The 27,697-nt window shown below is 43.7% G+C and overlaps 2 protein-coding genes across 2 annotated transcripts in view; one reads left to right on the forward strand and one right to left on the reverse strand.

The window, feature by feature from the left end:
• The window catches only part of DDX31 (DEAD-box helicase 31), an 87,403-nt gene extending 72,537 nt beyond the window's left edge, over positions 1 to 14,866 (forward strand). The window contains exon 21 of the mRNA XM_027869740.1: positions 12,529 to 14,866. Coding sequence (XP_027725541.1) covers positions 12,529 to 12,676 — 148 coding nt within the window. The 3' untranslated portion in view covers positions 12,677 to 14,866. The remainder of the gene's footprint in view (positions 1 to 12,528) is intronic.
• Positions 14,867 to 19,114: 4,248 nt separating this feature from the next.
• BARHL1 (BarH like homeobox 1) lies at positions 19,115 to 27,233 on the reverse strand. Its single transcript, XM_027869310.1, has 3 exons — positions 26,768 to 27,233; positions 21,797 to 22,019; positions 19,115 to 19,409 (listed from the first exon to the last, which is right to left on the reverse strand). The coding sequence occupies exons 1-3, from the start codon at positions 27,231 to 27,233 to the stop codon at positions 19,115 to 19,117; spliced, it is 984 nt and encodes a 327-aa protein (XP_027725111.1).
• Positions 27,234 to 27,697: the final 464 nt, after the last annotated feature.

The raw sequence follows: 27,697 nt of genomic DNA on the forward strand, positions 1-27,697 counted from the left end.
CCCATCCTGAAAAAGCTCACTTGATCTTTCCATCCTCACTATCATCCTACCGATTGTAGCTAAACTCCTTGTAAAGACTGTCTACAATAGGTGCCTCCATTTTGTCTCCTCTCATTCTCTTTACCCCTTATAATCCAACATCCAACCTCATCATTCCACCAAAACTGTTCTCCAAAATTAATAATTATCCCTTAATTGCCAAATCCAGTGGCCTTTTCTCAATCCTCATTCTCCTCAACCTCTCTGCAGCCTTTGACACTATTGATCACTCTCTCCTTCTTTATGCTCTCTTCTCTCTAGGTTTTTGGGCCACCACTCTCTCCTTATTTTCCAAGTGACACTTCTTGTTTCACAAACAAGACACTAGCTCTTTGCTCTGGACATTTTCTCTGGCTGTCCCCCATGCCTGGAATGCTCTTCCTCCCCAACTCCACCTACTGACTTTTCTGATTTCCTTTAAGTCTCAACTAAAATCCCATCTTCTGTAGGAAACCTTTCCCAAACCCTCTTAATTCTAGTGCCTTCACTCTGTTAATTATTTCCTATTTATCTTGTTATATAGCTTGTTTGTATATATTTGTTTGCTTCCCCCTCCCCCATTAGACTGTGAGCTGCCTGAAGGCAGGAAATGTCTTTTTGCCTCCCTGTATCCTCATACTTAGTGCCTGGCACGTGGTAGATGCTTGAGATTTTTTATTGACTATTGGCATCATAGCATAAGAGGAAGAGCAGAGTTGGGCAGAGTTCTAGTCTCAGCTCAGCTGCTAATTAGTTCTATGATCTTAAGGATTTTCAGTTTACTCCTCTGGAACTAAATTTCTCAACTAAAAAATAAGAGATTGGTCTAGAAGATCTCTAAAGATAACGTTCAACTCTGACATTCTGTGGATCTTTAAAAATGAGAACTGTGGCCTTCCCTTATTAGAATGAAATGACATGTGGCCTAATTACTTACAATCTTTCATGAATCCAGGCTGTCTTGAAATAATGGTAATTAGAATGTATGTGGTAACTTTTTTGCCCATAGCTCAAAGCATATTTATGTGGTTTAGGCTTATTCTCACAGTATCTGTGTGAAGTATGTAGGGAGCAGTATTACCATCTCTAAATTGAGAAACTGAGATACAGAGACTAAGTGACTAGTCCAAAGTCACACAGCCAGTAGTAGGTCTTGGGTTCGAAGTCCTGAGTTGCAGGGTCTGACAATGAGAATAGAGGTCTTCACTATTCATAGTCCTGATGGTTTTATACAAGCTAAGTTACATCCATGCTATGGTTGCCACTGGCAGGTCTAAGATATAGGGGAAAAAAAAGAAGAAGAAGAGAAGAGGAAGAGGGAAAGGATTAGGGAGAAGAGAGTGAAAGAAAAAGGAAAGAATAGGTCCAAAGAATGGAGAGTGCCGATAGAGTGCTCTAGTAGGGAGAGGAAACGCAGACTGATCATTGTAATACATCATATTATATAAGGATATTAAAGTATTGTATAACAAAGTGCCAGGCAAAGTTTGGGATGGGGAAGGTCATTTATGCAAGAGATAAGGGAAGGCTTCATGAAGTAAATGCCATTTAAGCTGAGCTTTGGAGAATGGATACAGGCTAACAAGGGCTGGAAAAAGGTGAACATTTCACTCAGAGGCAATGTCATAAGCAAAGGCAGGAAGGCAGGAAAGCATAGGACATGTTTGGGAGATAAAGAATATTCCAGTTTGGTTCGCAGAACACCTGGAATAGAAGTAAATAAAGGCTGAAAAAGTAGGGGAGTGCCCAATTATGGAAGAGCCTGAGTATCAGGCAAAAAAAAGTTTGAATTTTATTTGATAGGCAATTGGCAACCACTGATGATTCTTTTTAACAGAGTATAATGAACAGATTGATGGATAAGAAATATTATCCTAGTGGCAGTATGAAAGATGAGCCAGAGAAGGTAGACTAAAGGGGAAGGTGCCATAGATTGCTTCCCCTCCAATAATTTCTCTTTCCTCCTGTTGTAAAGAAGGCCTGGTACCCATCCCAGTGGGTGGCTGTATTCATTACTTCAAATCCCATGTGTAAATTCCAGTGATGCAGTTCCCAGGAGTGTCTGATATGCGGAGCAAAATGGGCAATAGGGAACATAAGCAGACTTTGAGATTCCATTGCTCAGCACAGGAGAGAAAGATCACTCAGAAGGGCATCCACACCCCCTGCTGATGGACCAGCTTGTCAGAGCAGCTGGCTCTGTTCTCTGACCTCCTAAATGGAGGCAGTAAACCAGACCCTAGTAATTAGACACGGGGATGCTCTGGTGCATCCTCATCCCCCTTACCAGGGCAAGAGCAAGCCCCTAGATGGAAGGTCAGAACACTTGACCTTAGTGACAAGGTCAAGGAGAAGCAATAGGAGCCGCTGGTAGCTATAAGGTCAGACACAACTGGCATAAGCAGGGGACTATGGGTATTATTATGCAGTGCTTACCACTTTCCTTTGACCCTTGTCATCACATCATCATTATTTGTACTTTGGGCTCTGATGTAAGAACCAAGATGTGAAATTCTGTGTTTTGAAATCCACTACGAATTGTATCTTTGAAACATCTGTGCTGAGGATAGGATCTTTGTTGTTTAAACTAGAACTTGAGATGAGAAGACCCCATTTGACTGGATTCGTTTTTTTCTAGCATTACATTAGCCATAGCTGGGCTCAGGTTCCTACCAAAATTTCGTCTCTAAGGGCATTCTTCACTGGTGGGAGCTGAGTATTTCTCCATTTGCAGACTTGATGCAAATCTAGTTTCCTCTTTTCTGTGCTCTCCCTATAGTCAGGTGCTGCTGGGCCCCTATTCTTTGGAACAGTGGTTTAATTATAGGTGTGCTCATGTAGCCTTTTACATTTGGCCTCTTGCTCCTATCACTTGGTTTTTGCCAGCTGACACCAAGCAATTACCAGCTTTCTGCCTTCTCACTGAACAAACACACCTTCATCCCCACCCTGCTAATGAGGCGATTAGAGGGATTTCACAGTGACCCTTAGCTTCTTCCACACCTGGGTCACCTGCAGACAGCAGGAACCACATGGTGTGCTTTCAGACAAGCAGCCAGGGCTGACAACAAAGAACAGGAACCCAGCCAGCCTCTCTTGGGGGTGACGTTAGAGACTGTCAAGTACACTGTTGTAGCCTTTGAAACTTTGGCCTGCTGCTGCATTGAAGCCCTGGAATTGGAAGAAGGAAGGAAGTACAATCTGAATCAGTGACAGATACTAGTTGAGGGTAGATGCAACAGGAGATAATTCACCTTTTCACCAAAGCTGCTAATTTTGAGTTCTTGAATTACAGGAAACTGAACACAAGACAGCATATATTTACACACACACACACACACAGAGGTATATGTATGTATACCTCAAGAAGAAGAAACCTTTGCTAGCTCATAAATTGACTTTCTATATAGTCATCTCAAACATATACCCCCAAACCACTCATCTAGTCATCCTCTTTTTCTTCCCCAATGAACAACCCATCCCTAATTCCTTTTCTGCTGCAGGAATATGTATATCCTTGGCTACTCAGCAATTTCTTCACCTGATAGTGACAAAAAACTCTTTCTTTCTGTTACTATCCACCTCCCAGAATTGTTGGGAGGAAAGCACTTTGCAAGCTATAAAGTACTCTAGAAATGAAAGCTTTGATTGTTATTTGTTATGACCTATACAGTTCCAGTTAGTTTATGTCAGCCTCTTGTCATATCTTACTCTGAAGCGTTCGAGTTCCTTTGCATTTTGTTCTCATCCTGGAACTGATGCTGCCATGTTTCAACCCAATGCATTGGACCTGACAGTCCATGATATGAGGTGGTATCGTAACCATTTACAAGTACTAGATTGTAAGTTTCCTGGCAGAAGGGATCATATCTTATTTATCTTTATCTCCCAGTGCTTATGACAGAGCCTTGCACAGAGTAGGCATGTAATAAACATTATTTGAATTTACTGCTCCACAGAAAGGATGTCATTTGGGAGTGCCAACCTTTGCAGCTTTTCAGGCCCTTTTGTAGACTGGGTATACATTCCCTAGCTACCTTTTGGAAGCTATTTCAAAATAAGCTTTAAGGAAAAGAATAAGTTTATAACATATGTGAAGTATTTCTATAACAAGATATTTTCCCCATATCCAGAAAGGACAGAAAAAGAGTTAGATTAAAAAGAAGCATTTTGGTTGGATACAGAGAAAAACTTGAATTTGATTGTCAGGGTCACCAAATACTAGAATGGACTCTGCAGGGAGATAGTAGAATCTATATTTCTTTTTTTTTTTTAAGGCAATTGGGGTTAAGTGACTTGCCCAGGGTCACACAACTAGTAAGTGACAAGTGTTTGGTCTGAGCCCTGATTTGAACTCGGGTCCTCCTGACTTCAGGGCTGGTGCTCTATCCACTGCGCCATCTAGCTGCCCCTTAGAATCTATATTTCTGAAGTTTTTCATAACAAATGACAGTTATCACCCTTGGATTATATGGCTATTGACTTGCCTAAAGGCAGAAAGCTAGACCAGTTAATTTCTCTAGGCTACTTTTGTTCTAGGTTCTGTGAGCTAGAAGCAGAGGATGAAGCTTGAATTATATGATATGAATCGACTCCTTCTAATTAGGTTAGAACTCATTAGGCAATTGCATTATAAATCATTTAAAGCACAGTAAAATTATCTTTGACCACATCTTCACGTTAAGCTTGTTCTTGGAATGCAGAATTAAGATTAATGCCTAACAAGGGGAAGGGAGGATGATTTCAGTTCAGTAGAAGGAAAAACTTCCTAACAATTAGACCAGACCAACAATGGAATAGGCAGAATAGATGGTAAATTCCATGTCAAAGGAGGTCTTAAAGCAGAGATAGGATGATCATTTACTTGTAGGGATGTTGCAAAGGGAATTCTTCATCAGGTGGGGACTGGAATACGTGATTTTCAGGGACTTTTACAACTTTAAGATTCTATAATGATGGAAAGGATCTCTGTATTAAACTAATCAATTCTACTCAATTCAGCATGTGGGAGATGAAGAAGCTTGTAATATGGGTCTCCGCAAAATAATAATCTTCTCTTTGTCCACAAAGAATTAGCTAAAATTTTTTGTATGAATCGCATTTATTGGTTGGCATTTAGTTGTGAAAATATACTCATTCAGCAAATACACACTAAATGCATATTACGTACAGGTTATTGTTGTTCAGTCATTCAGTCATGTCCAACTCTTCCTGACCCCGTGGACCATGGCATAACCATACTGTCCAGGGGGTTTTCTTGGCAAAGATAGCGGAGTGGTTTGCCATTTCCTTCTCCACTGGAGTGAGACAAACAGGCTGAGTGACTTGTCTAGGGTCACACAGCTAGTAAGTGTCTGAGGCCAAATTTGAACTAAAGTTTTCCTGACTCTAAGCCCAGTGCTCTCTCCACTGTGCCACTTAGCCTTCATGTACTGATAGGAAGGAAGAAAGGAAACAAGCATTTATTAAGCTCACTGCTAAGTGCTTTACAAATATTATCCCGTTTGATCAGTTACTTGGTGAGCATAAGGCTATCATATTCCTAAATCTAGAACTGACGGTGCAGAGTGCTCTGGACCATTGCCACACCTTCATCACCCATTTCCGATTCCCTCCCAAATCCAGTGCACATCTGTCTGGTGCTGAGATAGGCATTAAAACACATTGGAATCTACTTAGTGATCAGAATTAGGAAAGGATCCAAGTGACAGCTCTGAGGCTAGAATCTAGTTCTTCTACTTCTCAGTCTCAAGTATCTTGCCATTATCACTTTAACCCAAAGTTTATTAGGGCTACCCTTTATCCTTCTCCAGTAGGTAATCACCTTCATTCAATTAAACAAGTATTTACTGAATACTTGCTATGTGCCTAGCACTGTGCTACTCCTTGAATCAGGTCTTAGAATTTTCCTCTGTTCCTTTGCAGCTCTTTATACTGTGGTATTAGGGAAAAGTCCATTTTTTATGTCTGTCCTTGGGTCTACAGGGTAGCCCTCCAAGATTTAGCCTTAGTGTCTGATGTTTGTGCGGGACACACTAACAAAATAGGGACTCTTCTGAAGTACCAGTAGTTTTTCAGAAAAGTCAGGTTTTATTTAGTCCAGGCTGATCAAAGAGGCAGCCTAGTAGGTGTGCCAGGAGCTCACCCCACTCTACATCCATGCTAACATAGAACCCAAAGGTTAAGAGGCTCCTATGGCTAATCCCCTTCCTTCAATGACTATAAAGATCTGATAATATGATCCACTTCAGGAGGCTAAATTATCATCCCACACTGGCAGAATCTTTACCTGAACTACTTTGTTGCACCAGAGGGACCGCTTGTCAAATTCTCCCTGGACTTGTTTGTTGCTCTTCCTGTCATTGGAGAGCCACCAGAATTCTGTTCAAACGTTGCTGCCTTTTCTTCTTCCCTAAGAGCTAGGCAGGGCAGAGAAATTTCTCAATCATTGCCATCTTATCTAAAGTCATTGCCACTTCTCCCCTGATCACACTTGAAACCAGGGTTTTTCCATCCCATTCTGGGGTATATTTTCACTTGGAATTCCTTTGGGTCTATCTGTGGCCCTAGATAGTTTGTTTACAAGGTAGATCTTTCAGACTTGAGAGGATGCATTTTACCAGACTTCAGTAGACTTTGAGGCATCCAAAGGAAGTGTGTGTGTGTGTGTGTGTGTGTTTGTTTTGTAAAGAGGAGGCAAGGAAGTTTAAAAAAAGAAAACCCAACAGCATACCATACCAAAATACGTCTTAGTTCAATAAGAATTAATTAACGCAGTTCTCTGCATTTTCAGTGTCAGATTTAGTTTGAAGTTCAAATTAAGTCAACAGATATTAAACACCTAATGTCTGCAGAGTTTATTAGGTATGGGGATAGGTGGGAATGCAAAGTTTAAATGGTCCCTGCCCTCAGACAGCTTATAGTCTAATAGGGGAATATAAGTATTTATATAAAATACTTTGCAAATTTTAAAGCATTTTGTGTGTTAGCTTTTTTTTTAATTGTTTTCAGTTATGTCTGACTTTTTGTGACCCTATTTGGGGTTTTCTTGGCAAAGATACTGGAGTGGTCAGCCATTTCCTTCTCCAGATCATTTTACAGATGAGGAAACTGAGGCAAACAGGGTTAAGTGACTTGCCCAGGGTCACACAAACCATAAGTGTCTGAGGCTGGATTTAAACTCACTAAGAAGAGTCTTAAGAGAGCCAGGCCTGGCACTCTGTCTGCTCTGACACCTAGCTGCCTCATAGTTATTATTAGAGCCAAGTATACTGATGTGCAAATTGAGCTGAGATTTTACTTTATCGAGAGTACAAATAACATCTATACTTCCTGATGAGTTCCAGTTCAACCCAACAACTTAGATTTACTCTTCTTTCACTGTAATTAGATAAATGAATTTGTTTGCTGGTAACTACAGGATTATTCTTTTGGTGACTACTGGTGAGAGGGGGACTTTGGCAAAAACCAGGAAGACTATAGGTTGGCACTGGAGAAGGTTGAGACCTTAAGTTGCCAGGGCATGTTTAGATTTAGAATTTCTCATTTTCCTATATGCCTATTGCCTTGTGATTGGCAGGGCCTGCAGACCAGAGAAGAAGCAGAGAACTAGCTTGGTCACTAAATGAGGGCCCCATTTGGACTTCTTGAATGCTTTAAAAAAAAAAAATCCAAATCTTCTTCAGAGCTTCTCTTCACCAAAGGCAGAGAAACCAAAGCCATAGACTGAAAAACTGAACACCTGCTCACTCTGTGGAGCATAAGGATCCTCAGAGTAGTGACCTGGCACATTTTTCTACCAGGTCTGTAGAGGAATTAGGATTTGCTGGTGGTGGACTATGCCTTGGCTGGAAATAAAATTGTAAAATGCCTGGAAAATGTTTCAGTTGTCAACTTAAGTAGAGCAGGACCATCTCCAAGACCTGATTTCTATAGCATCTCATTTTCTGCACTGTGGACTTGGGAATGTTGAGCAAATAACCTTTGAGAACAGGTTTGTGTATCTTCTGTCAATTAGTATCCAGTGCCCCAGAACCCTACCATATAGCATATGACCTTATTATTATTAATGAACTAATACATCTTGGATACTGATAAGATAGGAATTCATTATAGGATCATAGATTCTGGCTAAAAGGGACATTTGAGATTATCTTGTCCAACCTCATTTTACAGATGAGGAAAACTGAAAATAAAATAGATTAAGTGATTTCCCTGAAGTCATACGAGGGGCAGCTAGATGATGTAGTGGATAGAATGCCAGGCCTGGAGTCAAAAAGACTCATTTTCATGAATTCAAATCTGGTCTCAGACATTTACTAACTGTGTGACTCTGGGAAAGCCACTTAACTCTGTTTACCTCAGTTTCCTCATCTGTAAAATGACCTGGAGAAGGAAATGGCAAACCACACTAGCATCTCTGCCAAGAAAACCCCAAATAGGGGCACAAAGAGTCAGACACAACTGAAAAGGAACGAACAACAGAAAGTCACATGTGTAACGAGTGTCAGCCAGACCTTGAACCCAGGTCCCAACTTCATTCCAGACCCCGTTCCACTGTTCTGCCCTGCTACTGAGATATACTCCAGTGCTTCATCTTGGCATGGAGATTGATAGCAGGTTTCCAAAATCACTATTGATAGTATATTAGCCCTGGCAGAAACTATCAAGCTTAGAAGATTTCAGATATGGGCCCAGTGTTGGACTGTGTATCTCTCATCCAAAGATCAGCCTAAGTAAGTTTATAGAGCTTCATCACTAGAGAGTAAATAATGAGGTGATTAATTTTTTTTTCAGCCCTAGAAACTTGAAAGTTTCTACAAAGGTATGAGGTACTGTGTTCTGCGTCAATGGCAATGTTCCCACAGTGATGAAATCATAGGTCCTTGAATTATTTATATAGTATATATACATACACACACACACACACATATATCTGTTTATATACATGTGTGTTTGTGTACATATACATACATATTATCTTTTTTTTACAAGTTAAATTTTATTTTATTTTCAAGCAAGAATAATCTTTCTCTCTCTTACTTCCCTGCCTCTCCTTCCATCTCTGTCGAGAAAGCAAGAAAAACAAAACCTCTGTTACAGGCATATATAGTCAAGCAAAACAAAATTTCTCATTGGCCATATCTTTTTTAAAAAATTGTCACAGTATGCAATCACGTCAGGAGGGTGGGCAGTATGTTTTATCACAAATCCTTAGGAATTGTGATGGGTCATTGTGTTGATGAGAGTTCTAAGGAAACAAAAATTTCTTGGGAAATACACATATCATATCTATTTTTTGTTTTGTTTTAATCAGCCAATGTCCATCACGTACATGTATAGTCAGTCAAAACAAATTTCCACATTAGCATACATATGTATTCTTACCTCACCAAATATACATTTACACAGACACCTATTTTTTTAATATATGTGCTCAGGTAGATTAAAACCTATGTGCTCTTGGCTAAGAATGCAAGTTTGCCAGCCTGCTTATCTTTGGCTGAAAGTTTTGGTAGTGACACAGCCCTTGCCATTTTTGTAGGCAATTAGTGTATCAATCAGCCAAGTAATATTCTATTTATTTATTTTGCTTTAGCAGTGGCAGGAGAGATCTTTGAAGTGTAGGAGTTTATGCTGGAGAGGATATTTTGACTGATACTTTGCATATTTTGAAACCCAGGTTGTTACATTTAAAATTATACACATTGTGAACACCCAGCTTCAAACGAGGGGGAAGAAAATGCATTCCTTCCTGTCAGAACCTTTTCACTCTGTCTGTCATGTAACCCAACTAAAAATAAACTTCAGGCACATAGAACTGGCAGCCATCAGTTTGGAACAAGTTAAGTTCTCTTAACTGCCGGGCCTGTCTCCTGCCTTTTCCAAATCACAAATCAACCCCCTTGCAACTTGGACCTCAATCAGGTACAGAGAGGGTACATGAGCAGGGGCGCTGCCGAATGAGAAATAGCATCCCGTAGAAGCAACCCAGTGGAGTAGCATGAGCGCTAAACCAGGGGTGAGAAGACATGGGTCTTCTCTTGCTGTGTTAACCTTGGACAACTCGTTTGTCCCCTGTGGGGGGTCAAACTAGGGGTTTGTTCATCTGCTAAAGGAGGCTGAGATTTGCTCTATGTACTTGACAGAGTAGTGATGGAAGAGAAAGTGAATAAGCATTTATATAGTGCCTACAAAGTGCTAGACACTGTGCTAAGTGCTTTAGAAATATCTCATTTGATCCTCAAAACAACCATTAGAGGTAGGTGTTATTATTATTCCCCTTTTACAGTTGACAAAACTAAATTAAATGGAGGTTAAGTGGCTTGCCCAAGGTCACATAGCTAGTGTCTGAGGCCAGATTTCAACTCTGGTCTTCCTGGCTCCAGGTTGAGCAACTATCCACTATGCCACTTACACTTGCCTTTGTAAACCTAAAAGCACAATATAAATGTGAACTCATTATCATCATAAAGTCACTTCCCAATCCTTAAAAGAAAAAAAAATAGCCCTTTGTAGGTGTTGCCACAAATAACTTAGTCAGTGCTGGAAAGGGCTACCCTCCATTTGTCAAAACATTTTACTACACTTGGTTATCTCTAGGGAGTAGAAGTAATAAAAGCTTCAGATAAGGTTTTTTTTTATTTTTTTATAGCATCATGGATTTAGACCCCAAAGGCCATCTAGTCCAATTTCCTCATTTTACAGATGAGGAAATTGAGACCATCTGATTTGCCGTCGGTCACACAGGAAGTATAAGCATCCAAGCTGGCATTTGAACCCAGATCCTCTGACTCCTGGCCAGTGGTTTTTCCACTGTAATATGTCGTCTTTTGTTTAGTTTGGTGTTTTGGGTGGAGGACAGATGGCAAGAAGCCAAAAGGACTGAGGGTAGCCATGTTGAAGATTTATAATAGTCTCAAATGAAATGCTCTTCAGTAACATCCACAGATATTATCACTACTGTCATAATGAAATGAATACTAGAAGTTATCATTTGAAGTTTTCCTCTTCTTAATCCTCTTCATTCTCTTGTCCCCCACAAATAAATAACCTTAAAATTTCTTTTTCCTAGCAATCCAGATAATTGCTTCAGATCTTCATTCTGGCAGTAAAGACATGGCTTCTCATACTACCTAATTTGCACTTCTATACAAAAAAGAATTCCATTGGAACATAGATCTATATCATATAAATTTCAATATACTGTAATTTTGAGTTGAGTCCTCTGGAACATAACTGCATAAAGTAATAGTCTGATATAACCTGGACTTATAACCTTTTACAACTTATATTGAAAAACAGTTCTTAACTGTCTCTTCCGATCCCTATTTTACAAAGGGTTTCCACTTACTAAGACTATAAGTTCAAGCATTTATCCACTATTGTCTTCATCCTAGATTGAAAAAGAAAAAAGCAAGAGCAGGGATAAGGGCATAATCTATCTTCCTAAAAAAATACCATATATTTAATGCCTAGGGAATTATTACAAAACCAGTGGGCACTAACTAGATGCCAATGATAGCATTTCCACCATGTGTTGTGTGTTTTTAGTGGTCACCACTGCTTTTGAAAACAAATTTGAAACCCATCCGTGTGTCTTAAGAAACATTAAATATTTCACTCTGCAGTTTATGTAATCATTTTCCCTATGTTTGATTGAACTTCTACAAATTTCCCTCTCTGATCTTCTGATCAAATGGCAAGGCTACCGTCTTTTGAAAACAGTTACTGCAGTTCAACAGCTGAAATTGATTTTAAACCTTTGGCATTTTTCAGTGTGGATTACTGCAGTAGAGAGACCTCCCTCCATTACCTAAGGCTTGTGTGTGCAGTGTTGGGAGGGCTGCAGTTGTGGCCAATATTTGAGACATAAACCAAGCTTCCCAAATGTACCCTGGCACTTGATTTTGAAGGGACCAAAAGATTAAAAAGCCCTCCCCATCCAATGAAGAAATGCCTATAACTAATCTATTCAGCCATCTAGACCACAGAAAGGTCTGTTTGAAATACCAGTCAGCCGTCTTCACTGTCTCGGGAGAGCTAGAGTCCTCCCTCTTACTATCTGTGGATTGCTATCAGTGAGAGACGATTATTTTTTAACCGAGTTGGGGTTACTGTGGTTGCTATTAAAGTGTTTTTATTACTGAATGTTGTTGAGTTTTAAGGTGGGCTTTTTTTTTTCCTTTGGCAAACTGCTGTATCATACACCTCATTTGCCATCAGCCTGTGTTCCTTTTTTTCCATGAAAACAACAGTACAGAACAAAGCCTTACTTTTAAAAATGCCATGATATTTTGCCACCGTTATGAAAATCTGTCAGCACCTTATCTAATCTTCTGGTACAGAGAATATCAAAACAAGCACAATTGAAAGGATTGTACTTCTGTTAATACAAAAATGTCAGTTTCACAGCCTCAGAACCAGCCGCCATCAGCCTATCTTGGAATGAAAAAAATATATAAAGTTTCTTTTCTCCCCCTCCCCCTCCCCGCTTTTACTCTTCCCTAGGCTTGACCTTCATAAGAAGACCCAGAGTAAACACCGTCTTGCTGAAATCTTGCGTTCAGAATACTCAAGTGGGATGGAAACTGGTGACGCCAAGGTCAAAAAGCAAAACAAACATGGAAAACCCAGCAACCACACACTGCAGAGCTGAGTTGAATCTCTCAACCTTTGCTGTGGGGGCAAGGAAGAGAAAATCTGTCTCTGTGAAACACTGGAAAAGCCCACAAAGATGTTCTGTGGGCCAGTGAGACTTAGCTAAGACTTCTCAAAAACTGCCTCTGTACGTAGCACTGAGCCTCAAGATGGATCCTGGAAGTTCTGAATTGGTAAATGTCCTATTTTTATCAGAGGAACCTTATTAAAAATAAGCATATTTCTCTTTTCCTGCATACCAAATTTCAAAACATTATAATTGAACTCACAGCCATTATCTTCTGTAAGTGGAGTAAAAATGGAAACCAAGGAGGGTAACATCACCGCAACAATTAGCTAATTACTTGATATCTCTATTCTTTCCTTTGACCCTGGAAGCTGATCAGTCCTTTAAGTGAGCACTAGTAAAAATGAAAGACAAAAGAACTCCATCCTAAGTCACTGAACATATTTGGATGTGCCATACAACAAAAGCCTACTATGACACAGGCTAGCCTATAAAATGTATTAACCCTGCTGTTACATACCAGTGTTTTAGCAAAGGTCCACTGTGTTTTATTTTTATACTGTTTGGTACCTTTGGTCTTATTTGTAAAGCACAATTTGTGACATGAAGAGTAGTTATGTGACTTTGAACAAGTCATATCCCTTCTCTGGGCCAGAGTTTCCCCAGCCATAAAGTAAGGGGGCAAGATTTATTAATTTCTAAGGTCTCTTCCAACTCTCAAGGTATGATTTTGTGAAATGGGTGTGTATAAGAGAGAAATTTTATTTCTTAAAATTTTCTTTCCCAATGCATACATGAAGTGGTCTGTAAGAAGGACCAAGAATTGTTTTGTAAAAATAATCAGAAATACCACAGTGTTGTGGTATACACTGAGCCTCCTTATTTTCTCTATGTTGCTGTAAATACAATGTCACTTTTCTATTATTCCTTGCATTATTCCCTCTTCAGTGTTCCTCAGAAAAGGTATTCTTTCAAGGCTAATTGATTTACTGTTGTCTTTTTATTATTTGCCTTTGAAGTCAAAAGGCACTAGTGCCCCTGTGTTTTTCTTCCCGGTGAAACCCAGCAGAGCTCCACAAGAGGCCTAGGCTTCTTTGTCTTGTGACCTGGGGCGCAGCTTCCCCATTGGGTCTGGCTGCCAGGCTGGTGAGAGCCCCTTTCCCTCCTTGAGAAATATTGATTTCCCAATAAATGTAATATTTACATACAGGAAGTGCTAGAGAAGGCCACAAGAGAAAAGGCTAAAAATTTCGGCAGTTTCCTTCATGTTGAAGAGCCTGTGCAGCAGCTTGACTTGGGCATTTCCTGGTCATCCTCCTCTGTGATTACTAAATGACCATGTCTAGGTTTTCTGTGATAAAGTTCTGAGATATTCCAAAGGAAATGCCAGCTTTGAATTAGCTGACTGACCAGTAGGGTAATGCAAGCTTTGAGAAGATTCATATTTACAAAGTGATAAAGAGGGAAGGTGTCAAGTCTTCCCTTTCTGATAGTGGGCAATCAGATTCAAGGCAAATATCATCTAGAACACTGCAACAGAAATGACTCAGAGTATGTGAGGTAGAGTGTGAGCCTAGTAAAAATTGATCTTCTGCATGAGGAAAAATATGACCTTCTCAGAGTCAGCTGTCACAAATGAATTAATAGGGAATGTTGGTGAAATTTATAACAATAATAATAATAATAAAAACCCTGCAGCAATGTCAAAAATGACTTTGGGCAAATCTGCCACCCTCTCTTTTATTTTGATGCATAATGGTTCAAATGATTTGGATGAGAAAAGAAGAGATCAAACTTTTTATAGACAAAACCCAACTGTGTGGAAAATAGGATTAATGCCAGCAATTGGGGGTGATCAAAGGCAAAAACCTACATATTTTTTCAAGTATTCATTCTATTAAAGTAATAATCATAAGGATATTCCACATTCCTGGAGTAAAAAAATGCTGTAACTATGCAAAGGGTATATGTGTATATCATTAGGTGTGTGTGTGTGTGTGTATGTGTATATATATGTGTGTGTGGGTGTGGGTGTACATATATATATATATTCAAACTACAAACCCCAACTTACTTTGCTGATAATAGCCTAAATGTTTCATCTCACATTAAGATGATGCCTGGGTATATTTCTGAGCAGAATCAATATCCCGCCCCCCAGTTAATAAAGAAACAAGGATTTAGCAGATTTAAGGTTAATATTATCTGAGTTGGAATAACCTTAAAAATAAATCTTTCTCTTATTATAGCTCATGAAAGATTATACATTTCAGGCATCAATTAGGCAAAGCCTTTGCCTAATTCCACTGTACATATTCTAATTTTGTGTTCATTTTTAATCATCTATTTTCTCATTTCTCAAACTTGTCTCTCTCATTCTCTGCTGTGCTCCTGTTTCTCATATTTAAAGACTCACAGAAGTTGGGCATTTAAGGAACTGTTACAACCCACAGTTCTTTTCCCTAGTGTATTGTATAGAATTCCTTTCCTGGTTCCCAAACATCTTCGTATTTGCAACCCCTAATGGTTGCAAATCTTCAGAAGGGACCCTCATTTCTCATGCAATGAAGGGCAAAGAACCTTTGGCAAAATAGGTGCCTGTGTGTGATCTAATTAAGTCAGGGCTGATGTAATGCAAACAGTGACTTCCATTCCTATAGAACCAAGTTCAGACTAAACCTCAGCAAAAGAAATTTCTACAAAGCCCAGTGGGTTCCTTTGAATTTTTTTAGGGAGCTGGTAGAAGGGTGAAGGAGAGCCATTTAGTTAAATGATTGGAAAATGGCTAATTTCCTAGATTTCTGGATTTTAGTTCCTTTACATGTAGTCAATGAAAATCACTAAGGTCCCAATGTTTATTTCTCAAAGATAGAAAAATGGGACTCTTCCCCTCCCCCCTCCAAAAATATTATTTGGTTTCCTATTGTTTTGGAGATATTACATCATATTCTTTCTTGGGAGACAGCTTTACTCCCTCTAGCAAAAGTTCCTTTAAGATCCTTACACCTTTTCTGCTATTGCTGTTGGGATGTGGGGGAAGATTTAGGGCCAGGCCATTTAAAGTTAGCTTGACTGGTGACAGTTTGGAGAAACTTTAAAGTCCATTGGACTTTTCCCAAAATGTCCACAAGAGCTTTTCTATCATAGACTGTTTCTAGCAGAGGATTCAAAATTACTTTAGATTACACATCTTCCTGTGTAAGGGACCACAAGGCGCATGTCTCTCTGGAGGTGTCTGTATGTTGTAAGGAGAGGACTGGAGAAAAAGGTGGGCCTTTTCAGGAGCTACCTTTTTCAGGACCTCCTCCAGAGGCTCCCTCAGCCTCCTCCTCTCTGTCTGAAATCACCCAGCACCAGGGTCCAGAATATAGAAACCAAAGTGAACCTTTTAAATAGATGAAAGTTAAAAAAAAAAAACCTGCTTTACCATAAAGGTTGTAAAGTTATTGCAGGTGGGAACTGGCAGGACAATTTTAAATATTGTAATTATAAACTTGTCGGGAAGCCTTGTTCTTCATTAATGTAAGATATGAAATCACCTCTAAGGTACAAGGACAATTAAATAGTTGAGAATATGTCTGTGATTTACACTGCTGCTGTGTAAATGTAAAGATGGTTGCTCTATTCTATCTCCTTCACTTTCACAAAATGAAAAGCACACCAGTGCAAGTTGTCCTTTGATAGATTTTTAATATGATTTTAAAGAGTTTTGTTTGGTCTCATTCTTATTCAATGAGATTAATTTAAAGCACTTATCCCCTGGGTTTAAGTCAATCCATGTAGGATTTGGACAGGGTTTGTTGCATGGGGGGGTTTTGTTTGCAGGAGGCTATGAGAGACTCCTTTCCCACTTCATTAACCCTGAGTTGGGGACAATCCCCCCATCACCCCCACCACATCCAGAGCCGGGGATTTACCAACCCCCATTCACATGCAAAAGAAGCGGAATGCAAAGGGGCTGTCTTGACTTAATTAGCTGCTGTGCATTTTGCAAAATTATAATAATACCCTTACCATCCCAGGGAAGAAAGAGGTGTGTGTGTGTGTGTGTGTGTGTGTGTGTGTGTTGGATAGAGTGGGGGTAGGAAACAGTTGCAGACCAGGAACTGGCTCTGGTTTTAATGAGGGTCTGTATACTACAGTTTCCCCCCCACCCCTCACTCCCCTCCAAAGCAGTTTTTCATCTCCCAGATCTTTCCTGTCAACAAAACTGGAAAGGTCTCTGGTTATTGTTCCACTGAAAGGCGATTCCCAGCCCTGAATGTTTCTCCTTTCTCAGAGCCTGGTGCATCCCCCACCCTTAGCATTTTGAGGGTCAGGCGGTTGCAGGTTGAATGCTGGACAGTGGATGGGGGGGGGGGTTGGTCCACTAAGAGCACCTGCTACCTCCCCTGAGATTGGAATGATTTCCCCCTGAATGTGGGCACAGCCTGGAGTCTGGCTCAGGGTTTAAATCCAGCCCCCTTGGGATCCTGGCGTTGAGGTGAGGCAGAAGCTAGTGGGGAAGGGAGAATTGCCACCCCTCCCTCTTATCCCAAACCTGACTCCAAGGGTAAATGGGAAGTGTGAAGGGAACCAGGTCGGTGAAGCATTACTAAGGTGCCTCAGGTTTAGGGGAACGGAGTTGGAAATTTGTCTCTGTATTCCCCGGGGCATCTGGAAGGTGCAAAACTGTGCCGGGGCTAGAAGAGTTCATCGTCGTGCGTCCCCAGCCAGGGCGCGGCCTCACCCGGGGGCTGACAGTCCAGGACCAGGAAGAGAGTGACCCGGGCGGGGAGGGATTGATAGTGGGCAACGGGTGCCACGTGGGGGGAGAGTGGGCTCTGCCTCGGCGCCCATCTGTCGTTCACCTCGCCCGTCGGGTCCCGGTCACCAGCTGCCGGTGCATGGTCCCGGACAGATGAGCTCACTTGGGGAGGGCGAATAACAGCCCAACCCGCTGCAAAGCGAGCGCCCGGACAGTGACCCCCTTCCCTACCCGTCCCTCCCTCCCCCACGCCTCCTCCTTTTTTACCTCCCCTCCCAGCCACGGCCCCCTAGAATTCTACCTTCTTGGAACTAACGCCTCAAGTACCCAAGTGATGTAGGAAAGGAAAACAGTCTTGGATTGGCGAGGGAAGGGTTGTAAGGGGAAGGAACCAGATGAATGGATCGAAGGGGAATAAAGGGGAAAGAGAGAAAGGGGGCTGGAAATGGAAGAGAAACAGAAGGGAAAGGCAAAAAAAAATAGAGAAATGGGAATCGAATGAAGGGAAAGAGAGGAAATACTTTGTTGATGGGGTGGGGGAATAGAAGATTGAGAGGGGAAAAGGTGAAAGTAAAATGACATCAGTTTTCGGCTGGTTGAAGGGAGAGGCCAAAATGTAAAGAGCATGAAAGCGAAGGGCTGGAGGGGCAGAGTGCTAGGCAAAGAAGCAGCGTGCACATGAGCAGGCTTGTGAATTTGTAAGAAGTTTATTTCGACATTTAAAAAAGAGAGAGCGCGAGCCCAAGGGACCTGGCTGGCCCAGGGGCCCAGGCTGGAGGTTGGGGGCTGCATAAGCAAGTCTCCTTGGCCCCTTCCTGACACGCCCGGGAGCGGGGAGGGCGCAGGCTACAGACTCACAAATTCACGGACACGGTCACGGGCTCATGGGTCACGAATAAATAACTTCATATACACTTTACACGCGGTATGTACAGCTCGGCCCGACCCGGTCAGCCTCTCCTCTGGGCCCAGCCGGTGCTCCCGCTGGGGCAGACAGAGAGGGGAGGGGAGGGGGCGTCACTGAACAAGCAGCAGTCCGCGTTTTCCTCCCTGCCCTCCCCATTCTGCAGGGTTCGGAGAGGAAGGGGCAAATATACAGCAGGAGGCCAGGAGCCAAGGGGATAGGACAGAGCGAGCAGCTCGTGGTTCCTTCATCCACCCACCCACCCACCCAGTCTGGGGGAAAGTCAGGGAGAGGAGGCGCCTTACGGGTCAAATTCCCCGGATATGAAGGAGCAAGTTGAGCGGGGGCAGGATGGAGAGCGGTAGGAGAAAACGTATGCACAGAGCCAGATACAACCCGGCTAGGGCAAACTGACCCCATCCTCGGCTGGTTTGAGTGAAGTGAAGCAGGGCGGCTGATAGAGTTGGGGACGAAGTGGGAATCAGCCACTGGCCATCTCTTGGAGTATTGACCTTTGGCCCTTTGTGGGGAGCTGTTCTGGAGCGATGAGGGGATTGGGAGAGTTTATGCTCTTGGCCGGGAGGATTTTCAACACCCACTCTTCCAAAAGAGGGCTCTGTTTAGGTAAAGGACGTCTCCCCTCTGGGCGCGCAGCGGATTCTGCTCTCCCTTGCCTCCTCACTCTCCGTATCAATGAACTGGGGTGAGGTGGGGGCTGCGCGGCCCGCGCGGAGAGGGAGAACTAGCGCCCGGGGTGGCTAAAGCTGGGGACTGAGGCTCACCGGGGCTGTGCGGCTCGCGGGAGAACGCCCGCGAGTGGGGGCAGGGGAGGGGGTGGCTCGCTGGCTCCCTGGAGTCCGTGGATAAGGATGCGGGGCACCAGAGGTCTCTGAAGTGCGGGCGGAGGAGCGCTGGGGCCCCGGTACAAGTAGAGGGCTGCGCCAGGGTCCAGATTGGAAACCAGGCTCTGCGGGTAGAAATAAGGCGACGGGAACATCCGTTGCAGCGCTGAGTAATTGCCTGCCTCTGCCAGCAGCTCCAAACCCACAGCGGTCTGACGCTTCCATTTGGTTCTGAGGATGGAAACAGATACAGCGTCGGATAAGGGAAGTGGGCGCCTAGACGCCAAATCCTGGATCCGGCTCAATCAGCCCCAGCCATCCCCGTCCAAATTCGGAACTGGCAATGGAGATGGATCGGGATATAGGCCCAATGAGCTCAATTGACTTCTCATTGGGAGAGGAGCTAGTCTGGGGAAGCAGAGAAGGAGTTGAGCAAGGACACACACAAAAAAAAAAACGGGGAAAGAAACAACGAAAAGGGAAGTGAGAGAGGAGCTGAGAGAACAGAGGACAGGAAAGGTCAAGAAAGGAAGGGGAATTCTGAGGCTGGTAATGGAATACCCCAGTCTCAGTTGCCTGAACGGAGAGACCGAGGGAGAACAGGAAGGGGGGGGGGCGTCAAGCAGAAAATAATACGATTGTTGTACCCTCTTGATCTGATGGACTTGCTCCCAAACAGCAGAGCAGGCATATTTACAAGAATGATGGTAATGATGATGGCAATGGTGATGATGCGAATAATCATAGAGAACCCACATGAACAGAAAAGCAAAACTAACTCCCAGGAGCCTCCTACTCCAGCGAAATTCCATCCGAGTCCCACGATTACTTTGGAGGGAGGGGCCATGAAGGATGAGAGACGCGGAGGCTCGATTGCCCGATTTCCAAGCCTCCCCAAACCAGGGTTTTGGAGACCGGATCCTGGCCTGCCTCCCCTGTGACCAGGGTGAGGCAAGCTGGGAAAATGGGACGGGAGCCGGGGGCCCAGTATCTTCACCTTCAAACAGGACCAACAATCCAGGGGAGTATGAACGAGGTTTGGGGCAGATTTGGGGGCTTGCAAAATTGGGTAATACCTCACTAGCCAAAGAGTTAGAGGCTCTGTTGACCAGAGGAACTCAGTCAATGACTGCTTGTACTTCTGCCCCTTGGGTAATCGGAAATAGAAGGAGGTGAGGGACAGAAATCTGCTAGCTCCAAGGCTCCTAACAAGGTCAGGGATTTCTTGAGCCCTGAGTTTCTGGTCAGGCAACTAATGGGAGTTCGGAGGCCGTGAGCTGGGGGTGCCCTCTGTGACACAGCGTTGAACCCTGGGATACTCAGACGGAGCGACTGCATCATCCCGAGATCTCTTCTTGGGCCCTCTGTGGTCTGGGGCTCAAGGAGCACCAACCCAATTTCCTTCCCTGAATTATTCATCATCATCATAATTGTGTAATTACTGTAACCGCCCTTAATTATTGATGCCCAGAGCAGTAATCGGTATTTATTATTAATAGCTCTATGTGTTATTCGTCTTGTTTAGGGAAAGCGCTTTTCGGCTGAGACTAAGGGTGACACTGGGAACATCGTCGACTCTTAGGTCATCTGTAACACCCTCCAAAGAAAGTACCGATTTTTTTTTTTGCACCTTTTCCACAGGAGTTCAAAGTGTTTCTTTGCTAATTAACCCTCACAGTGTGGTTGGTAGGTGCCTAAGGATAGTGCTGAATTCTCCTGTCTAGGGAAACAGACCTAGGCCGGTGATATGTCGTCCTCCACTGCACAGCGGAAAGCTAGGATTCGAGCCCAGGTCTTAGGAATCAAGCCGGAGTTTTAGCTCCTTCTCTTCCTTGTAGAAGGTGGATTTCGAACAGACACGCCTTTACTTTTACTCTCTGTGCTGCACTTAGTCTTGATTACTGCTCTGACCTCTGCTTTTCTCTCCTCTCTAATCCGGGTTTACTTCAGTCCTGCTCTGTGTCCCGAGTACACGAAGCAGGATGGGCAGCTCGCTAATTTTCACTCCAGGATGGAGAGCAAGGGTCACAGAGGTCAACCTACAGACCCTCTCAACACTGGCAAATTCCAATTCCCCAGTGACGTAGGGAGAGGTGCAGGTGCCTTGTCACAGGCAGAGCTGGCTGCTGAGCGCAAGGCCTTCTAAAGAGCCTGGGGACCAGATTGAGGGGAAGGAGAAGAGTAGGGAGAGTAGGGGATGGGGCTGGCAGAAGAGCACACGGGTAGGTCTAGTCGACTACTTTGTACTTTGTGTGTGTGTGTGTGTGTTTTATCTCTCTTTGTGATATCCATGCAACTCTGCAACTGTGTTGTATCAGAGTTTATGCAATGTGTGCATCTAGTCTGTAATATCTCAATGCTCTCATTCACGTCCTAGTTTTTTGAGATAATAGTCGTAGAATCATAGATTTAAGACGAAAGTTGTGTATTGTGGGCTTTGTCTGTATGTAGTGTGAGGGTATCGAGCCTGTGTTGTGTAAATTTTGCCTCTGGGATGAAGAGTGGATTAATGAGGGGTGGATTACAAGCAACTGTTGGCTTTCAGAGCACTCTCCCCAATCCCAGACCCCGGAGGTCTTCCATCCAACGCCCTTTTGGGGGCCTCCCAGGCGCCTCACCTGCGATTCTGGTACCAGGTCTTGACCTGCGTGTCAGTGAGGTTGAGCGAGGCGGCCAGCTCCATACGATCCTGCACGCTCAAGTATTTCTGCCGCTCGAAGCTGCGTTCCAGCTGCGCCAACTGATGGTCCGTAAAGGCAGTGCGAGCTTTACGAGGCTTCTTCAGGCGCACAGGGGGACTGTCCCGGGAGCTGGAGATTTCTCGGTCGCCTTCTTCTTTCACTGGGGAAGACAATCAAGGGGGTCAAGACAACTCTACCAGATATGACAACTAGTTACTCAGCTCCCGCCCCTTTCCTGGAAACCCAGTTTCACTCTGCTTGAATGAAAAACTAGTCCAGGATAAGTAGTCCAAACTTCCCCGTATAGCTGCCTTTGTGCTTCCTAGGCTAATTTCACAAGTTGATTTGTTTGCAAATGTTACGTCAAATGCTTATTTTTCCCCCTGCCTGTAAGAAATCCGCACCCAGTCTGGGTTGGCCCCTTACTTTTCTAGCTAGGCTTATCTGAGTTAGGATTTCCACAACAAAGATAGAAAAAGACAAGGTTGAAGCTTTAGGAAAGAAAAGACAACGAAACCTTGGGAAAAGTTCTTTATAACTTTCTGCTTTCAAAGACCTCTACGTCTGTCTTGTCTTTCTATTGACCTAGGGAGTGTGTGTATGAGTGGAAGGGGTGGGGGGGCGTTTCTCCAGAGCATGGTCTACCCATGTCACTCCAGAGCATGGTTCTGTTCCTCTAGCTCTGGATTGGGGGTGGGAAGTAAATTAAGCAAAAGAGAAGAGTGAGGGGGGAAAAGTCTGAGATAAAACAGATGTGCATGTGAACTCACAGCTCGAGTGTTCTCTTTCCACCCAAGCCTCTGTACCCGCAGGATCGGCTGTGCCTCAGAGGGTCAGGGAAGCGCAACATTCTCCCTCCTTCCCACCCCACCCCTCAAGGGGAAAAGGATCATAAGATCATAGGATCATGTGCATAAAGGGCTGTGTGATGCCGAATTAAAGAATGAATCGGAAAACAGGACCAAAACTTTAAGGACGAATTTCTTATCTTAATTCTATGTAAGACCACATCCTGCTCAGAATTCTGTACCCTACAGCAACAAACGCAGAGGTCTCTGTGTTTGGCAATCACATATTACACCACATGCAAAAAATATGCATTAAAAATAGAATGTACTCTAAGGTTTGAGGTAAGAAAAATAAACACCTATCATATTAAAGTGTAAATTGATGATCATCTACAATATATTTTTTGTTTGGTGCATACAAATGCACATTTTAAGAATGTGTATATAGAGCAATATATCAGAGCTGAAAAGGACCTTGGAGACCATCTAGTCTAACCCCCTCATTCTACAGATGAGGTCCGACATGGATAAGTAATTATTTGTATGATTTAAATATATGTATAGAAATACTTTGGCTACAAATAGGCATTCATGTTATATATATATATATACACATATGTATAAATGTGTGTATATTTAAATGTTATATACAATAAAATATATTGTATAGAAGCATATAACATGTGTATTATGTATGTATATATAATATACCAGAAACAATGAGTGATATTTATAGCATTAGTAAGTATATTAACGTAAAAATGTGGTTTACGGGTACCTATTTTACAATGCCCCACAAACACCTGTCTCTTTCCTCTCTAACCCAAGTGTGCTGGCTATCAGACATTTCATTGCTTTACAAGGATGTTCTACATCCTGAAACTGAATTCTCTCTCTCTCTCTCTCTCTCTCTCTCTCTCTCTCTCTCTCTCTCTGTTTCTCTCTCTCCCTTTGTCTCTTATTCCCTCTCTCCTCGCCTAAAGCGATTAAGTAACCAAAACGGTCCCTTTCCATAAATAGGCGGGGAAGGTAGAGGAACAACATCCCTGTGTTCAGTCCTTTACGGTGAATTTCATTGTGAACTGCTTTAGTGGTGACAGGTCTTGAGTGGAATACGAGTTGATTTCTCTCTGTAGGGAACAATAATCCGGTTAATTGAGCCGCTAGGGAACAAAACTCCTCAACTGGAAAGGCAGTGGCTTTCAGCCCGGGAGAGGACCGGGACTCAGCGCGGAACTGAGGAAAGAGAACGCTGGGGAACGCTAGCTGAGTTCCTGAGTATGAGAGGCTGGGAGCTGGGGAGAGAAACCAGAAAGAACGAGGGCAAGTACTTAAGCTACGTCTACTTGAAAGAAGGGAAATGGAGAGCTGAAGCAATTTTCCGAATACTTTCAGACCCAAACTTAGTATTCCGGAGGAAGCGGGTGGTTCCCACTCGATCCAGATTGGCTGTCGAATCATACGGCTGGCTGCTTCAGTTCTCCTGTGCGGTCCTCAATCAGCGGTTAGGAGAGTATGTGTGTAGTGTTAGGAGGAAAAATCGACTGAAGTTTAAGGTGGCATTTCACAAATCTTCTGGCTTGTCTGGAGACTTGGGAAGCAGGGGAGTTGGCTGAGAAAAGTAACTCAAACTGACGGAAATATTGTCATATTAGTCGCCTTCCCTTTCCCAAGTCATTTTCAAGTAATTCGTACCAAAGCGCAGTAGCCTAACCCGACTTGGAGACGGCCTATTGTTCCGAGACCGCGAGCAGAGGACGCCCCAGATTAGAGGCTCGGTACTTGTCTCTACAACGTGATCCGGTAGAATTTCCCGGCTGCTTCACACAAATATCCATACCCTCGAGATCTATTTCCTCTTCTTTAAAATTGTCCTTAGTTACACAACAAGGGGGACCCATAAGGGAAACCTCGGGAACCTCGTGATTTTTTTTCCCCGCTGCCGGCTACCCTACAGAGGAAATCTCTCTTGACAGCGTAAACGAGTGTTGTCCACTTCACAGGCTGGGGTATACATTTTATAATTTGTGTTTCTGTCAGTCTGCCCTTCGTCTGTCTCCAAAATCAGAAATTCCCTTCACTAGATAGAAACACTTGCAGCCGAGTTGGGGTCACCGTTTGTTCCCTGTTCCTTTGGTGTTCCAGTCCCCAGTATTCTCCATATGGACCTTCACTTACCTTCTGGGATTGACGTCCAGGTACTCCATAAATTTTTAGAATAGGGTGTGCATATATCTATTATACATTTTATACTTGGTATAAGCACAGCTTCATTACCCTTATTAAAGAGAGTGATGATGACATGGCTTTTATAATTTTCAGAATTAATTCTCATCTAAATTCGGCAAGGATGCTAAAGAAAGGAACAGGATGACATAATGCTTCGTATTTTAAGTCTCCCCGCACACACTCACACACATAGAGGACGGGGAGTTTTGTCCTCCTCCTAAAGTCTGGAGTTGGATATAACCATCTACATCAGGCCAGCCCCTTTCTCTAAAGCTAGTGTAACTCGCTCTGAAAACAGTTCTTTGACAAGACCAGAGCTGGGCAGAGGACAAATACGGAAGCTTTTCCCGCTTGTCTCTCACATTCCTTGAGATTCCCTGCCTTACGTAGCTCTTGCCCAATTCACTTTCTTTGCTCCTCCAAAACCCTGCACATCCCAGCCCTGGAGGAACTTCCTGGTGGCTCTTCTTTGGGAAAGGATTTGGGGATAGTGTCGGTTGAGGAGTTTATCTCGATACAGGGTTCTGGACCGGATAGCCTGATTCCTTAAAAAACAAACGATTTCTCCTCTCCCAAAGCCCTGCTCCCAAAGCAAGCCTCTTGTAGAGATTTAGGATAGGAGAACAGATATGTGGACTCCAGAGAAAATAAAGGGAACTTCATAAGGAAATTCCATCCTGAAGAAAGGGATACTGAAATTATTTCTGAAGTGAAATGGGAGCTCCTGGCTGCCCATACTTTCAGCACAGATAGCCAGCGGGAAGTGAACACAGGTCCTTCTCCACAGTAGACTCCTGAGGCTCTTCTTGCCATTTTCCAGGGTCTCGGAGAAAGAAATTAGTGCCTCTTGCTGGAGTCCAAGTAGTTGAACCGTAATCAGGGTGAAGAGGAGAAGCGGGTCATAACTTTCCCTTCTTTCTTTCTCGCTGCCCTTAACCTACCTTTCCTTCCCACTCAGCTCTCCGTGAGGTGAAAAGGAGGAATAAATTAACCAAGACAAGAACGGAAGTTAGGAGACTGACTCAGGAGGGAGCAAGGAAGGTGAGGTAGTTAGACAAGAACCGAAGGACCACCTGTCTCTCCAAGGTCCCTGAATTCAATGTTCAGGTCCATTTACAATTAAATTCAGCAAAAAAAAAAAAAAAAAAGCTAGCGTGTACTCTTAGGATTTCCCTGTCTTCCGGGCCCTCTGGCTCCTACCTCAGTATCAAGGCTCCCCCTAAAAACCCCACCCTTTTGCTGGCTCATTTCTCTGAACTTAGTATTTCTGCTTGACTCCCTCTGTCCCCTAATAGGCAGAGACCTGGCAAGAAGAGAAACTTAATGCCTATTCTTTGATGGAAATCAAAGACTAAAGGCGTAGAAGCCCTGGCCTTACATGGCCTCAGTGGAAATTCTGGTGCGGGCACAGCCTACAGAAATTCGTTTCTAGCTTCAAATGCGGGCATTTAAATTAAACCTGTAGGTCCTGGAACTGTCGCATGGAGGACGGGTTTTTTTGTTCGGTTTTTTTTTTGTTGTTGTTGTTGTTCGTTCATTTGTTTGTTTTGTTTTTGTTTTTTGTTTTTGTTCTGGGAAGGGACCAAAAATCTATCTCAGTGGGTCAAATGTCTCGGGAGGAGTACTCCTGACTGTTTCATAAGTTTGCTTCCTGCCCCGTTAAGAGCTTGATCTGATTCGCTCCCTACTCCCTATTTGCCCTCGTTAAGATTGCCTCCATGGGACAGGCAAACGGCTCCAGAAAGATACCACCCATATGATCAGGTGTCCAAGCTCCTTTTTTAGGGAGATTGGAGAGGGTGCCCAGCTTGAGAATGGTTGTTTACAAGACTTTGTGGCTCCAGTTCCCTTCTCCCCTGTATCTTAACCTCCTCACCTCCAGACTTCTTACCTTTATACTCTGAATCAGAAGAAGAGTTGCTGCCGCCTTTGTCCAGTTTGTCTCTAAACTCCTCTCCAGGCTTGGCCGAGAGGCGCCCCCCCGGCTCCTGGGCTGCGGGCTGCCCGTTGCTGGAGTAGGGTGCGCAGGCTGCCAACGGTTTGCAGTCGGCAAGTATGTCCCTGATCAGGAAGGAGGAGGTCACCGAGCGGGATTGGGACGGAGCTGACAGCTGCCCGGGCTGCAGGTGGGAATCTAAACCCTGGCCAGACCCTCCGCCCGGTCGTGGTGCTCCTGTCTCCAGACAGTCCCTTCTTGGCGAAGCAGGAGATGAGCATCCGCTGCTGCCTTCCGATCGGGGGCTCAGCTCCAGGGGTGAGCGGCAGTCCCCGATCAGGGGGTCCCCCTTGGGAAGGGCGGGGCTGCCTGCTCTGTGCGAGAGGATGGAGTCTATCCCAAATCCATTGGAGCCTTCCATAGCCAAGCCGCTTCCTTTCCTCCCCAGAACCTCCCCACCCACCCACCAACCCCAGCAGCCACCGCCCCTGCCCCTAGCTGAGGGCTGGCATGGGGCAGGCGGGCAGGGAGCTGGCGGGCACCTTGGACCGAGTTCAGCCTTGGGGGAGCTGGGGAGCCCTGGGCCAAACGCCTTTGCGCATTAGATCCACAAGGGCTCAGCGCTTCTGCAGCATCTCGAAGAGCTGCGGTGCCTGAGGGGGGGTGGTGGGAGTGTCGGGGAGGGAGAACGGGGGATAGGGAGGGAGAAAGCGTCAAGTTTTGGGGGACAGAAGGGAAAGTTTCCGGCCTAGGTTTCCCTTTGACAAAGAGAAAAGTGAATAAATAAAATCTAAATAAAATAAAGGTTTGCAAAAGAAAGAAAGAAAATAATAACAATTAAAAAGTAGTACAATTGAAGTCTTCTTCCTGATGAGCAGTTCACAG

Source organism: Vombatus ursinus, unplaced genomic scaffold (assembly GCF_900497805.2).
Source record: "Vombatus ursinus unplaced genomic scaffold, bare-nosed wombat genome assembly UNPS02014793.1, whole genome shotgun sequence".
In the NCBI taxonomy this organism is placed as follows: Eukaryota; Metazoa; Chordata; class Mammalia; order Diprotodontia; family Vombatidae; genus Vombatus; species Vombatus ursinus.

Excerpts from the sequence above, each read along its gene's own strand:
- BARHL1 (XM_027869310.1), bottom strand. The coding sequence starts at position 27,233 with ATGGAAGGCTCCAATGGATTTGGGATAGACTCCATCCTCTCGCACAGA. Across the intron at positions 22,020-26,767 it reads TTCTGATTCAGAGTATAAAG|TGAAAGAAGAAGGCGACCGA; the intron begins GTAAGAAGTCTG and ends TGTCTTCCCCAG. Across the intron at positions 19,410-21,796 it reads ACCTGGTACCAGAATCGCAG|AACCAAATGGAAGCGTCAGA; the intron begins GTGAGGCGCCTG and ends TTCCATCCTCAG.